This window comes from Danio rerio, chromosome 18 (genome assembly GCF_049306965.1).
Source record: "Danio rerio strain Tuebingen ecotype United States chromosome 18, GRCz12tu, whole genome shotgun sequence".
NCBI classification, from domain to species: Eukaryota; Metazoa; Chordata; class Actinopteri; order Cypriniformes; family Danionidae; genus Danio; species Danio rerio.
In genome coordinates, this window is record NC_133193.1 from 42,649,868 (window position 1) to 42,664,754 (window position 14,887).

The window sequence follows — 14,887 nt, forward strand, 5'->3', positions numbered from 1 at the left end:
TACACACAATACCCCATAATGACAATGTGAAAAAAAAAAAATAGTTTGAAATTGTTGCAAAGTTGTTAAAAAAAAAAAAAAAACTGAAAAACACACGTATATCTTTCCCTCTATCCTGACTAGTCTTCCAGTTCCTGCTGCTGTTAAAAACATCCTCACAGCATGATGCTGCCATCACCATGCTTTACTGTAGGGATGGTATTAGCCTGGTGATGAGCGGTGCCTTGTTTTCTCCGAACGTCACGCCTGGCATTCACTCGAAAGAGTTCAATTTTAGTCTCATCAGACCAGAGTATTTTGCTTCTGGTCTGAGAGTCCTTCAGATGCCTTTTGACAAATTCCAGAAGGGGAGAGGCTTCTGTCTGGCCCCTCTACTATAGAGGCATGATTGGTGGATTGCTGCACAGATGGTTGGCCTTCTGTAAGGTTCTCCGCTCTCCACAGAAGAACGCTGGAGCTCAGACAGAGTGACCATCAGGTTATTGATCACCTCCCTGACTAAGGCCCTTCTCCCCTGATTACTCAGCTTAGATAGCCGGCCAGCTCAAGGAAGAGTCCTGGTGGTTTCAAACATCTTCCACTTAAGGATAATGGAGGCCACTGAGCTCATTGGAACTTTTAGAGCAGCAGAAAATTTTCTGTAACCTTCCCTAGCCTTGTGCCTCGAGACAATCCTGTCTCGGAAATCTACAGACAATTCCTTTGTCTTCATGCTTGGTTTGTGCTTTGACATGCACTGTCAACCCTGGCACCTTATATAGACAGGTGTATGACTTTTTAAATCAGGTCCAATAAACTACATTTACCACAGGTGAACTCCAATTAAGCTGCTGAAACATCTCAAGAATGATCAGTGGAGACAGAATGTACCAGAGCTCTATTTAGAGCTTCACCGCAAAGGCTGTGAATACTTCTTTACATCTGATTTTTCAGTTTTTTTATTTTTAATAAAATTGCAACAATTAAAAAAAAATATACTTTTTTCACAATGTCACTTTGCGGTATTGTGTGTTGAATTTTTGAGGAAATAAATAAGTTTAATCCATTTTGAAATAAGGCTGTAACTAAAAAATGTGGAAAAAGTGAAGCGCTATAAATACTTTTCAGATGCACTGTACTAATTTAACAGATATTACCTTGAGCCCCAACACTCCTTTGACTCTTTCAACTTTAAAAACTTCTATTCTATTGGGTTGCAATAGGGCAGAATCAAAGAATATTACCGCAGGCCATACATTAGGTCATATGAAATCCAAACACTAATTTGACTACAAAAATATGATGCCATTTTTTGTCTGTGCAAACTACACAAAAGTTTCAGGCTTATTGAGAGGATGAATTTCTCATGATAAGATCTGACCCGTGTTAATAAAAACAGAATTTTCATTTCCCCCTTTCTTAATTCTAACTTTAAGATATACTCTACACATAAATACCATCAAAAATGAACAATATTATATTCTATGGAAGCTACTTCTCTATTGTTTCATCTAAAATTCTAAATGTGTTCAAAATCTGAGCCATTTTAATATTTGCAATGAAACGTTGAGCACCAACCTTATAGTTGCAGATGTGGTGCATGGCCTCGATCTCTTTCTCCAGCCAGTTGTAGAGCTGAAATCGCAGTTTTCCACCATCCACCTCATAACCCGTGGCCAGCGTCCTCAGCTCCGTCATGAGGATCTTCAAACAGGCTCTAAACTTGAGCTGTTCAGCGATAACATCCACCTCCGACTCGCCGGCCGAGTCTTCATGCTGCAGAGCTGCTGATTTAGACGGCTTTTTGTCTTCCTCATCCTCTGGTTTCTTCATGGTCAGTCCACCTTCTTCATCTTCCTCCTCCTCCCCCTTATCATCTCCCCAGTCCAACTGTAGGCTCTCATCCTCTACTTTAACCAACGGTTGACTCCAATCCATCCCGGCGGACGAGTCGGCTCCCCAGGCTTGACTGGGGATCGCAGGAGTTCCCCAGTCGAGATCTAAAGCTTTGCCTCCATTCTCTTGCGGCAGAACGCCGCTGATGTTGGCCACAGACGAGCCTTTACTCAGAGAGGATGCTTTCTTAGTGACTTTGGGGATTTTAGATAAAACTTCAAGGGCTAGAAGTGGGCAGCCCACCTTAAAGTGAGCGTTAGCAGTGGTGAAGAAGAGCTTTCTCTCGATCAGGTTTATTTCATCGGCGCTGTTGCGTTCTGTTGTCGGACCGACTGCAGCTACAGGTGCTTCGGTGTTGGCAAAGTGCCGGCGAATGATCAGGGGGTGTGTGCGCAAGTAGTTATAGAAACTAAACACCACAGGATTGCAGGATTTCACCAGCACATCTGGAAGAAAGAGAAACTGTGTTTTAGAAGAAATGTGGTACAAATTATAAACACACTACCGGTAAAATGTTGAGATTAATAAAAAAATTTAAAGGGCTCAGTTGGCATTTCTGTGTGAAGTTTGCATGTTCTCCCTGCGTTCGTGTGGGTTTCCTCCGGATGTCTGGTTTCCCCCACAGTCCAAAGACATGCGGTACAGGTGAATTGGGTAGGCTAAATTGTCCGTAGTGTATGAGTGTGTGTGAATGAGTGTTTGTGGATGTTTCCCAGAGATGGGTTGCGGCTGGAGGGGCATCCGCTGCATAAAAACGTGCTGGATAAGTTGGCGGTTCATTCCGCTGTGGCGACCCCAGATTAATAAAGGGACTAAACCGACAAGAAAATCAATGTATGAATGAATGATTTTTTTTTTATAAATTGGAAACACTTTGTCATTTTAACTTGACCAACAGACTTGTCATAAATCTGTCATAAACATGATTGTCATATTTATATCATGAATTATTGATCTGATTGTTATTAATTACAGGAATTAAAATTTCTCAATAGAAGTGTCAATACTTGTGTTTTAATGACATTTTAATGACAAAATAATTTTGTCCTACTGTATAAACATAAACTTATTATCTTATTGAATGTAGATTAAAACAAAATTAATTCATGTGATTTAAAGCACAATTTCCAGCATCATTAATGTATTCTTCCGTGTAACGTAATCCTTCAGAAATTGTTCTGATATGATTATCTGTTGCTCAAGAAACATTTATTATTAGAAGTAGTATTAGTCATAGTATAAGTCTTAAAACCTTTTGGTCTTCTTTATTAATTCATTTATTTATTGTTTTTACTTTTATTCATCATGGACACAATAAATTGTCCAAGAATGAAAGTAAAGAAATTTACAAAATAGCAAACATATGTCTATCTCTGATATATTTTTTTTTCAAATAGTCCTAAATAGTAAAATATATTAGTTTCCACAAAACTACGATATTTATAAGAATGATTTTTAAAACACGATTTCTTTTATCTTTGCCATGATGACAGAACATGATATTATACTAGACACTAGTTTTCAGCTTGAAGTGACATTTAAAGGCTTAACTAAGTAAATTAGGTTAATTAGGCACGTTAGAGTAATTAGGCAAGCCATTGCATAATGATAGTTTGACAATTGAAAAATATATAATGGATAAGGGGGCTATTAATTTTGACCTTAAAATGGTTTTAAAAAAAGTTAAAAACTGCTTTTATTCTAGCCAAAATATAACAAATAAAACGTTTTTCCAAGAGAAAAAATATTATCAGACATACTGGGAAAATTTCCTTATTTTCCATAATTTGGGCAATATTTAAAAAAGAAAGGGCTAATAATTGTATTGTCAACTGTATGTTAGACTTTTCAGGGTTAAAGCAATAAAAGCCGCGTGTGTAAAAGTGAGTGACTCTCACCAGGGTTCTCATCATTCTCTTTGTGAATCTGTTCCAGCAGTGTGTCCAGGGCTCTGGTGTAGTCTTTCATGATCCAGTACGCAATGCTCCTCAGGAAGGGGTCCGGGTGCAGTTTGGGACAGGAGAATCCACTACCGTCTCTGTTGCAGCCCAGAACTTTCTCGTACAGGATACCCTGACAGGTGGAGGAGCTCTCATAATCAGCCTCATACAATCGAGCCACTATCATCGCAAGCTGGATATCCTCCATTTTCTCCAGGCAAACCTATTAGACAGACAGATCCACTTGTCAAGAACATATCTCCATACATTTCACTATGAAGATATGAAAAACAAATACATTATTAGTAATTGTTATTGTAGCTTTATTTTAGTACAAAACAATTAAGCATTTTTGGATCTGCAATGCTTAATTATTACAATACTATAATATTAATATTATTATTTGACTAATTATTTTATTATATAGTGGGGAAAAGAAAAAAAATCAAACAGTATTTTATTAATTGCTTTTAAAATACACTGATTTGTGTGTGTGTTTTTTTTATAGGAAATGAATTATTTACAAAAACACCCCAATAGATAACATGCAGACAACAACTATGTGTAATTCAATTGTTGATGTAACACGTTTTCAATCTTGGTATATAAAAATGCATCTCTTCCACTGTTAATGTTACCTCAAGTTAGTAGTGTCAAAAAAATCAATATTTCGATTAGTATCTCGTATAAGTATTTTGATGAAATATTTAAAACGATACAGTCTTCCTTTTGGTCAGTATCCCTACAGATTGGCCAATCAGAAACTTACAAAACCTTGACACCGCTATCTGAGCTTTTTCTGAGGCATAATAATCTTATTGTAATCTTATCTTGACTTTCAAGAAAAGTTATAACAATTTCTCAAAAAAAAAAAAAAATCTCTTTCATTATTTCATTAACATCTGACTTTTTTAATGGTTATGTGCCTTTTTAAACAGTCTATGCAAACTTTTGGTTGCAGCTGCATGAGAAAAACAGTCACATTTTCGAGCCCTGTATATATACGAAAGCAACATCAATTACTTGAAAGCTCAATGGTAAAATGTCTGGACACATTACAGTGCCCTATAATTGATTTCTTTTTTTCCTTTATCCCTTTTTTATTTTACTTTTATTCAGTTTTTCGAAGTGGAAAAGAAAAAAAGAAAATTGTACAAAACGAGGAAATGGCATCGCATACATACAGCAGGACTAACAAAAACAAGAAATAACTAAACAAAAAGCACAAACTCCAGGGGTGTCAAACTCAATTCCTGGAGGGCCGAAGACCTGCACAGGTTAGTTCCAACCCTGCTCCAACACACTTACCTGTAGGTTTCAAACAAGCCTGAAGGACTCTATTAGTTTTATCAGGTGTGTTTAATTAGGGTTGGAACTAAACTGTGGAGAGCTGCGGCCCTTTTGGAACTGAGTTTGACACCTGTGAACTAAGCCCTATAATTATAACTTTTTTATCCTAAGTTATTATTATTAATATTATTATTATTATTATTATTATTATTATTATTTCATAAATATCTCCCCTCATTTTCTTTTTAATTTTTCCAGAATTTTAGTAATCAAAAAGCATATCTCATTGATTGAAATCATGAAATTGATTTCAATTACCATAATTCTTATAAGAAATTAATAAAAACTATAATTTTCTTGATTTTTTAAGACCTCAGTGCACTGTAAATTCTATTGTAATCATTTTTTTAGCCTGCATCTTTACATTCATAAACCATGGATGTGTTTTTACAAATCACCAAGTTCAACTCTTCAAAATGAAACATATTATTGTTCTACTGAAGTAAATAACTGCATCTTGAATATATTAAGGTTACATAAATTACCTGCACACTTTTATTTGTAGGCAAACTATGAATATTCACGATTTAACAGGACATTTTATCAACCCTTTTAAAACATAACCAACCTAAAAACACAAGCAAGTCTAATTTATATTCATAAATACAGCTCAAACCATCTAATTTTCCCCCCAAAAATCTATGCATTTTCTTGATCTCTCACAAGTGGCTTTATCACTGTGTTTTGACTGTGTGCTGTCAGACATCCAGCCCAAGGTAAACTAAAGCTGTCATATGTCCATCACGCGACTTAATCAGCCATGTTTAGACTAAACTGAAGCGCTCAGGGCTGTTCAATCACACTCCTCTCTTCACAGACGACCACACACTCTATGACGTCAAAAAAAGACAGCAGACTCCACATCCAAGACGTCAACAAGACACATTTACATTCTCCTGAGACTGAATCTTCAGGATGGTTAAAAAATAGGATGCCGCAAACCTCAATGGCGTCTTTCAGGGAGCCGGCGAGCAGGAAAAAAGCAGCCGACTGCTCAAAGCGCTGTTTTCCCAGGAGAGAGAAAGCGTTCTTTAAAGCCGCCTTCCTCCAGCGATCCTCACTGAAGTTATGGCTGAAAAACTGGGTCATCTTCTCATCGTGCAGAGACCTACGTGCAAATCAATACATAAATAAACACGAGGCAAATTTCACAGCTCCTTTAGCAAAGAGCCCACAGCAATTCATCGTATTAGATGCAACGATGTGGAAAGAAATAACACTGTATAAAAGAGATTAAAGCACCTGAAGAGACCCCAGAGAACAGCCTTCTTCTTCATGGCCAGATAGAAGAGAGCTGCATCCAGCGGATCATTATTCCTCTGAAACGCTGCTTTCGCTACCTATCAAAACAAAAGAGAAGAAATGATTTATTTGTTCATTATACTATAGGCTGTTTAATGATCTTTTGGTTTGCTTTTTAACAAAGACTACTTTTCAAAGGTGAAAAGAAGATGCAGTTTTGCATACACACAGCAGGACTAACAAAAACGTGAAAAGATTCAACAAAAGGCACAAACTGAGATTAAATCTACATGTAGTTGTTGGCGTGTTATGGGTATGAAATGTACATGTCTATATCGTGTATATGTTCTGAGTTCGGAAAGGATGAATTAAGAAGAGGGGGTAAAAGAGATAGGAATAACAACAATAATATGGGAGTTATTTAAAGAAGATAATTTATAGTATTTATATGCGTTTAGAATTAATTGAGAGAGAAAAGAAAGAGAAAAATGAATGAATGAATAAATGAGTGAACAAATGAATAAATGAATGAATGAATGAATGAATGAATGAATGAAGTTAAAATGCAAGAAAGAAAATAATATATAATAATTAGAAAGACAGAGCAAAGAGGAGAAAGGGAGGAAAGGAGGGAGAAATTAGAAAAAGAAAAGTGAAAAAGGTTAAAAAGAAAAGAAAAATCAGAATAGTGAATAATAAATGAATTACTGAATAAATGAATTAATTAATAAATGAAGAATTAAATGAATAAATAAATACATTTTAAATGCAAAAAATAGATAAAATAATTAGATTATATAATTATTATATATAATAATTAGAATTCAAAACAAAGATTGAGTGAGAAAGGAGAAATAAAGAAAAAACTCCTAATAAATAATAAATGAACTATTGAATAAATGAATGAATAAAATAAATAATAATGAATAAAATAAATAAATAAATAAATAAATAAATAAATTTAAAATGAAAGAAAGAAAATAAGGCAGGCAAGTTTATTTATATAGAACATTTCATTTACAGTGGAAATTCAAAGTGCTTTGCATAACCAAGAATAAAAAAGACAAGTATAAGAAAAAAAAAACAAATAATAAAAATGATTAAAAACAGTTTAAAACAGTTTAAAATGTGTTAAAACAATATAAAATATATAATAGTTAGAAAGATTAAGGGACACATAAGAAAGGAAGAAAAGTTTGAAAAAAGATAAGAAAAAATCATAATAATAAATTAATTATTGAAGAAATAAACAATAAATAAATAAATATTCAAAATGCAAAATAGAAAATATTTTATAACAATTAGAAAAACAGAGCAAAGATTAAGTAGAGAAAGTTTGAAAAAAGAAAAGTAATCATAATAATAAATGAATAAATAAACAAACAAATAAATAAGTAAATAAAAAAATAAATACATTTAAAATGCAAGAAAGAAAATGCATAATAAAGACAGCAAAGACTAAGAGACACATAAAGGAAGAAAAGTTAAAAAAACTAGGAAAAAAGAAAGAAAAAAATCCTAATAATAAATAAACAAATTAATGAATCAATCAATCAATAAATAAATAGATACATTTTAAATGCAAGAAAGAAAATAATACATACTAATTAGAAAGAGCAAAGATTAGGGAAAGTATTGAGAGAAAGAAAAGTTTGAAAACAGAAAAAATGAATGAATGAATGAATTAATTAATTCATAAATACATTAAAATATATATATATATATATATATATATATATATATATATATATATATATATATATATATATATTTAATCATTTGAAAGAGAGCAAAGATTAAGAAAGACATGAGACAGAAAGAAAAGTTTGAAAAAATAAAAAAAAAATAAAAAAAAATGAATAAATGAATGAATACATTTAAATAAATACATTTGCATAAATTAATATAAAACGCAAGGAAGAAAATAATACATGAGAATTAAAAATAGAGCAAGGATTAAGAAACATTAAAAAAAGGAAAAAAGTTTTAAAAAGGGAAAAAAGAAAAGAAAAACTCATAATAATCAATATTAAATATATTAATCAACAAATGAAATAAAATGAAGGAATAAATAAATAAATAAATAACTTAAAATGTAAAAAAGAAAATAATCTATAATAATTAGAAAGACAAAAATTAAGGAGAGAAAAGAGAAAGGAAGAAAAGTCTGAAAAGAAAAAAAGAAAAAGGAGAAATGGGTCTAGAGGTAGGGTGGGTGTTGAAGAGGTGTTAAGGTTGTTGATATGGAGGTTGAGATGGTGTGGATTTCCTCAAAAATCAGACAAACACAGTATTATGTACATATACCCTCAAAATAGTGTTAATATGACTTTCAGTTACATCATACAGAGAAGTGTCTAATGCTGTATAATGTTTAATCCTGATCTGTGATGAACGCTCAATGATGTGGAATTATTCAGCAAATGCGCAGCTATGAAGTTGCTGCAGGTTTGTTGACCTAATTACTGTTCCATATCAAACGCGCCCCCACAAAGATACTAAAAAAAGCAAAAAAGAAATATGACTTATGCCCCGGGCACACCAGTATTTTGAGCACACAAAATTTCTATGCAAGCTGCAGCAGATGTCATATGAAGTCACACACTGAAATGCTATATTCGAAACACCCAATACAAAACAAAATAAAATGCATTCTACTCCACTTTAAAGTCATGCTGCATGAGTTTAGGTTTATTTTGCTGTAATTCAAGAGGTCAGGCTGAAGGTATCAATATTCTATTAGTCACACATTTTCAAATGATGCAAAATTGACCACCAAACTTGAAATTTGATCATAAAATTAGCTCTACCCAAATGGCCTCCACAGTCACCAGATCTCAATCCAAAACAGCACCTTTGGCATGCGGTGGGAACGGGAGATTCGCATCATAGATGTGCAGCCGACAAACCTACAGCAACACCTTGCAATCTATGCCACAAAGGATTAAGGCAGTTCTGAAGGCAAAAGAGGGCCCAACCCGGTACTAATAAGGTAAATTTAATCAAGTGTCTGCTTAGTGTATATTGAAAATTAATTTAATAAAGTGTAAGAGTGAAGCAACAAAGAAAAAAAAAGAAGAAAAAAGATTTTGAAGCATCTGTATTAAAAACTCAGAGTACACTGCTATCAGCCAGTACCTCTGAAGGTCTTACCTTCTCTACCATTCGCCTCAGTGTATTAATGTTTCTGATCCACCATCCGACACCCACTGCCCTGAGCTCAGACCACTGAGGGTCTCCTCTCTGCATGGCAGGAATCATGTTCAACATCTCCTCCTCGGCTTCTGAGTGGAACGCCCACGCAAAATGGCACGTGGACACACCTGGAGACCCAAAAAACATTTTAACTTGTAATCCTATATTATGAAGGTAAACTTAAAACATACTTTCATACACAACGTGTGTGTTAAAGTTTCATTAAGCATGGAGTTAATGTAAGTTCCAAACTAGATTAAACAAAAAGTCTGTCAAGACAAACTGATGGTGAACTGAAATAGAGAAGTCGGAATTAGCATTAGCAAATTGCTAACAGGTTTTAGCCCATTGGTACAATGTTGTAGCTTGTTATGTTTTGCTAACATGTTTAACACAATGTTAGGATTTTAGCATGAATCAACATACTAACAAGCTTGTTTAAAAATATATTGGCAGAATGTACCTAGCATGGTGTTAGGATGATTTAGCATATTGTTCAAATGTTTTTTTGGAACAAATTAGCATGATTTAGTATATCGCTTGCAGAAATATAAATTATAAATTTCATTTATAGCTAATCTTCTTGTTTCAATGATTTTAAGATCCAAACTAGATAAAAAGTCTGGCAAGACATACTCTAATGGTGAACTGGGAAAAGTAAGTCAGAACTAGTTTAAAATGCTTAAATTTGAAGGTATTCAGTTCCGTAGTTTTAAAAGCTTTCACATGCAGATGGGAGTGTGCGGTGTGTTCATGTGTTATGTAGGTGATGGTGTGTGTTACCCTGATGAAGTAGCTGCATCCTGTAAAGAGGGGGCAGGGAGTTCAGCAGACAGGTATGCAACCTCATGGCCAGCAGGTAACGTAGACCACACTCATCTAAAGCATCTCCACCTGCAGAAAAACAAACAACCTTGTAGCCTTCTGATTTGTTTTATAAAGGCACTTCCACTGCCTAGCTGTAGGTACATACAGTACCATCAAAGCATCTGTTTCAGAATTATCATATGTGATTGCTACCCTGTCATATGACTCTGTCATCAAAGAGTGTTCATTATTTTTAGAGGACAGACTCACTCCTAAACAAAACACAATCTGGATCACATAATTACTCTGAACGCACCTGAGCCAATTAAACATCTATCCAGCATATTAAAATTTATTCAGAGTCTAATTAAAAAAATGCTTGCTCTAGGAGGAACCTTTGGGCTGGAATTTGAAGTTTGTTAGCAGCGGATGTAAATTAGAACTACAATATACAACAAAAGAGGTTGGCAAGTTTGGTTTTGAATAGCCACAGTCCTGTTAAATTTGTATTTAGGCTGTATCTGAAATCAACTCCATTTACTATTAGTTGCACTATTTGAGGGAGCAACCACTTATAGTAGTGTCTAAAGCCATAGTGGGCATTCGAAAGTGAACTCAATCAATCCCACAATGCACTGCAATAATGAATGTACAACCCATTTACACTCAATAGTGTACATATATACGATTCAGGTCAGACTTCAGTTACGGTTTGTTACTGTATGATATGTAGAAAAAATGTATGTATATGTGTGTGTGTGTGTGTGTGTGTGTGTGTGTGTGTGTGTGTATATATATATATATATATATATATATATATATATATATATATATATATATATATATATATATATATATATATATATACATACATACATATATATACATACATATATATATATATATATATATATATATATATATATATATATATATATATATATATATATATATATATATACATACATACATACATACATACATACACACATACATACCAAAATATGCCACACCAAAATTCATCCCACCACGGCTACATTACAGCTTCTCATTCAAAACATTCAGTCCTCTTTTTAAATAGCAGGCTATAATTGCACCAAAACATATTCAAATGTATGTGAATTTTAACATCGCAACCTTTCTGTAATCGCAGTAGTGCTGTGCGTTATTTGTTTAACCCTTTAAGGTGACGTACTGACTGACTGACAGACAGGTGGGTTATGCGTGAGGCCAGCAAACATGGCGTAGCTTTCAATTAAGATGAACACAGTTTCCATAATTATATTATATTTATAGATAAAGGTCTATGGTTTTGCATACAATGACTTCATCTTGCAGGAGTTTATAGCCGTTTCACTTAACTTCAGGGCGCAATAATGTCGCTCTGTAGGTCTATTGGAGATATTCATAAATATTCATAGCAAATCTAATAAATGTTGGAGACATATAGTCGTTACATAAATGCACTTAATCGCACTTCATTAGCGTTTTTTAAGGACGAGCATTTGAGGACGAAAATTTGCATTGAGCAGCGTATATTTGAGGACGAGCAAGAAGTTTTGTGCACGAACAGAGGAAATCGTCGCTCAAGTTCAGAGATTGACATGCTCGTATTACATGAATGCGATCTCCACTTGTAATACTGCGCTCACGACATTTGTCAATGAAATATCACCACATGTAGTTGGTAGATCTGTGTAAAATGCTCAACAGAGTCTGCCGCCACAGCTGGAAAAAAATCCTAGAGGAAACACTGCTGTATATAATCTTCACTGGATAATTTACATAAAGGTTAACCCTTACTGATAGCTGATTCAGTCAAGAGCAGAATGATTTCATTATCTTTTGTTGTTTGATAAATATTAAAAACACAGACAGCAGGAATAAGATGTGTTTACTTTAAGACAGCATAATGAGAAAGTTATAGACTATACAATTTCCCGAATGTTTATCTTCCAAGGCATAACCGATCAAATGACTGTCAAGTCAGACAGGTGGACATAACTGTTGGTCATAACTGAGTTTTTGAGAAGTAGAACTTAATCTGCATGTTGTAACTTTCGTTCAGTTGTTCAGATGAGGGACTTTTCACGTGAAACCATCTCCTACTTTAGTGCTCACCGATGGGACATTTACTCATGGGGAGCTGAGTTTCTGCAAATGGACATGCATTTTAACATTCACAGAGCCAGAGATTAGGTAAAAGCAATAGAAGAGAATGCAAAATATAATTTTTAAATTTGAATGCAAAACCAAATAACTGCAATTTCATGTACATATTGAATCGTGGAGGTTAGAGTTATATATATATATATATATATATATATATATATATATATATATATATATATATATATATATATATATATATATATATATATAAGGGGTGTCAAAATTAATTGTTTCTTCAATGCACCGCAATGCAGACGTGGACAATGTGGTAACGATTCAGTAAAAGATCTTAACCGGTTGTTACGTAGTGACGTAATTTATCTTATATGCGCTATTTCGTGGTAAAATACTATGGTGAAACACGCAAGCGCGAGTAATTAAAACACTCCAACTACTTAACTCTGCACGATTCACTGTATGTGTCCTTGCTGAACAGTCCTTCACTGACACTGAATTTACCCCTATTTCACTGCAATTGAGAAAATGAAAGTAAACTCCATTTCTCTCTTTCTCTCTCTCTCTCTCTCCCACACACACTGTGGCCCTTTGACCTGCTTGGGTGAGGTAACTTTTCCTCTCCTATCAGCTGTTACAGCGTTACTTCTGGACACAGAAACAAGCATGTCGGCAGAGTTTTCTCCACCGCGTCTAGCACGAATCAGCTGTGATCCCTGCTGGTATGATGGTAAGGAGGTAAGAACTCACTCGACAGTACTCCTATTGATATTTACGTTTGTTTATTTGTTATGAATGCTCATTTTGTAAAGGGAGTAGGGGTTTCTACACACCACCACCAGTGTGCAGCATCCACTTGGATGATGCGATGTCAGCCACAGGACAATGGTGCCAGTGCAGCCAGTGATAGATCCAATTCAGTGGATGGGGATGATAGGGAGGCTGTGATGGGTAAGGGCAAATGGAGAGAATTTGGACAGGACGGGGTTAAATACCTACACTTTACAAGAAGTGCCATAGGATTGAATGTGTGTGTGGATGTTTCCCAGAGATGGGTTGCGGCTGGAAGGGCATCCGCTGCATAAAAACTTGCTGGATAAGTTGGCTGTTCATTCCGCTGTGGCGACCCCGGATTAATAAAGGGACTAAAATGAATGAATGAATGAATGTATGCCCAAACATGTAACAAAATCCACAATTTTAAATATCTCCATAATCCTGAATTAAAAACTCTCCTGCCTGTAGCTTTCTAGTAGACCTTAGACCCTGATTAGGCTCTGCAGGACGGTGGTTGTTCAGGACAAAACCTCCCCATCCCTGGTACAGGCACACATATACCACTTGATTCATCCTAAAGTCCCTGAACCCTTCTCCATCTAGCAGGAATAAGCAGGAACAGGGCACTGTGTCAAGGTTTTATATTATAAAGACTAAATAAAAATAATCTGAGCTATAGGTAACATAGATAAAGCCTGATATGTTTAATGTTGACAATAAATAATAACATCAAGGTTAGTTAAAAGAAGGATTATTATGGTTCTTACATTTTGTACTTGTTAACTCATGACGCATACAGTGACCAAACACAATGAATACATCATATTTACAAGATACTGATGTTAACAGAGATAAAATCTGTATTTTGTCTTCCTGAATTTAAAGTTTTTTTTTTCCTATCTTAAAAACTATGCACAGATAGGTCAATGTGGCTGATTTTGTCAGTTAAAAGTGCACTAACACATTTTACCAAATGATGTTGATATTTCAAAGCACCAAAACAAATATGCCCACAACCCATCATAACATCACCTATATTCTAACATCTCTGCTATCATTACTAGACACTTTTCCATTACTGCTGATTTGCAGCAAGCGTATTTAGGGACTAGACAATGAGAGACATCTATTGGGAGAAAAGTCCAGTATGACTGCAGCTTTAGTTGGTTCAGTTGTGTTTGATTAGGGTTGGAGCTGAACTCTGTGGGGGGGAAGTAGATCTCCAAGAACAGGGTTAAGCACCCCTGCTGTAAAACATGTAGGTAGGCAACACCACTCTTTAGAAAGTGGACTATTGTGCTAGGTACCCCAATGAAAGGATACAAAAAAGCGGTATGTGTGATAGACAATTTTGGTATTATTCCTAATTTCTGATGATAAAAAGTTAAAATAAATGCATATCACACTGTACCGTACTGAAACACACTGCTCACTGGAAACAAGTCATGAGAGCAAGGGTGTCAAACTCAGTTCCTAGAGGGCAGCACTCCTCCAGAATGTAGTTCCAACCCTGCTTCAACACACTTAAGCTAAAGTCACGCTGCACTTTTCGACCCATTGACTTCATTCATACT

General features: G+C 34.7%; 1 protein-coding gene across 1 annotated transcript in view; it reads right to left on the minus strand.

The window, feature by feature from the left end:
- Nucleotides 1-14,887, minus strand: part of dmxl2 (Dmx-like 2) — a gene marked incomplete at its 3' end in the record, with an annotated part of 117,798 nt that overhangs the window by 50,526 nt on the left and 52,385 nt on the right. The window contains 6 exon segments of the mRNA NM_001302235.1: nt 1,558-2,321; nt 3,774-4,038; nt 6,108-6,273; nt 6,408-6,505; nt 9,561-9,730; nt 10,386-10,496. Of these exon segments, the coding sequence (NP_001289164.1) occupies nt 1,558-2,321; nt 3,774-4,038; nt 6,108-6,273; nt 6,408-6,505; nt 9,561-9,730; nt 10,386-10,496 (1,574 nt within the window).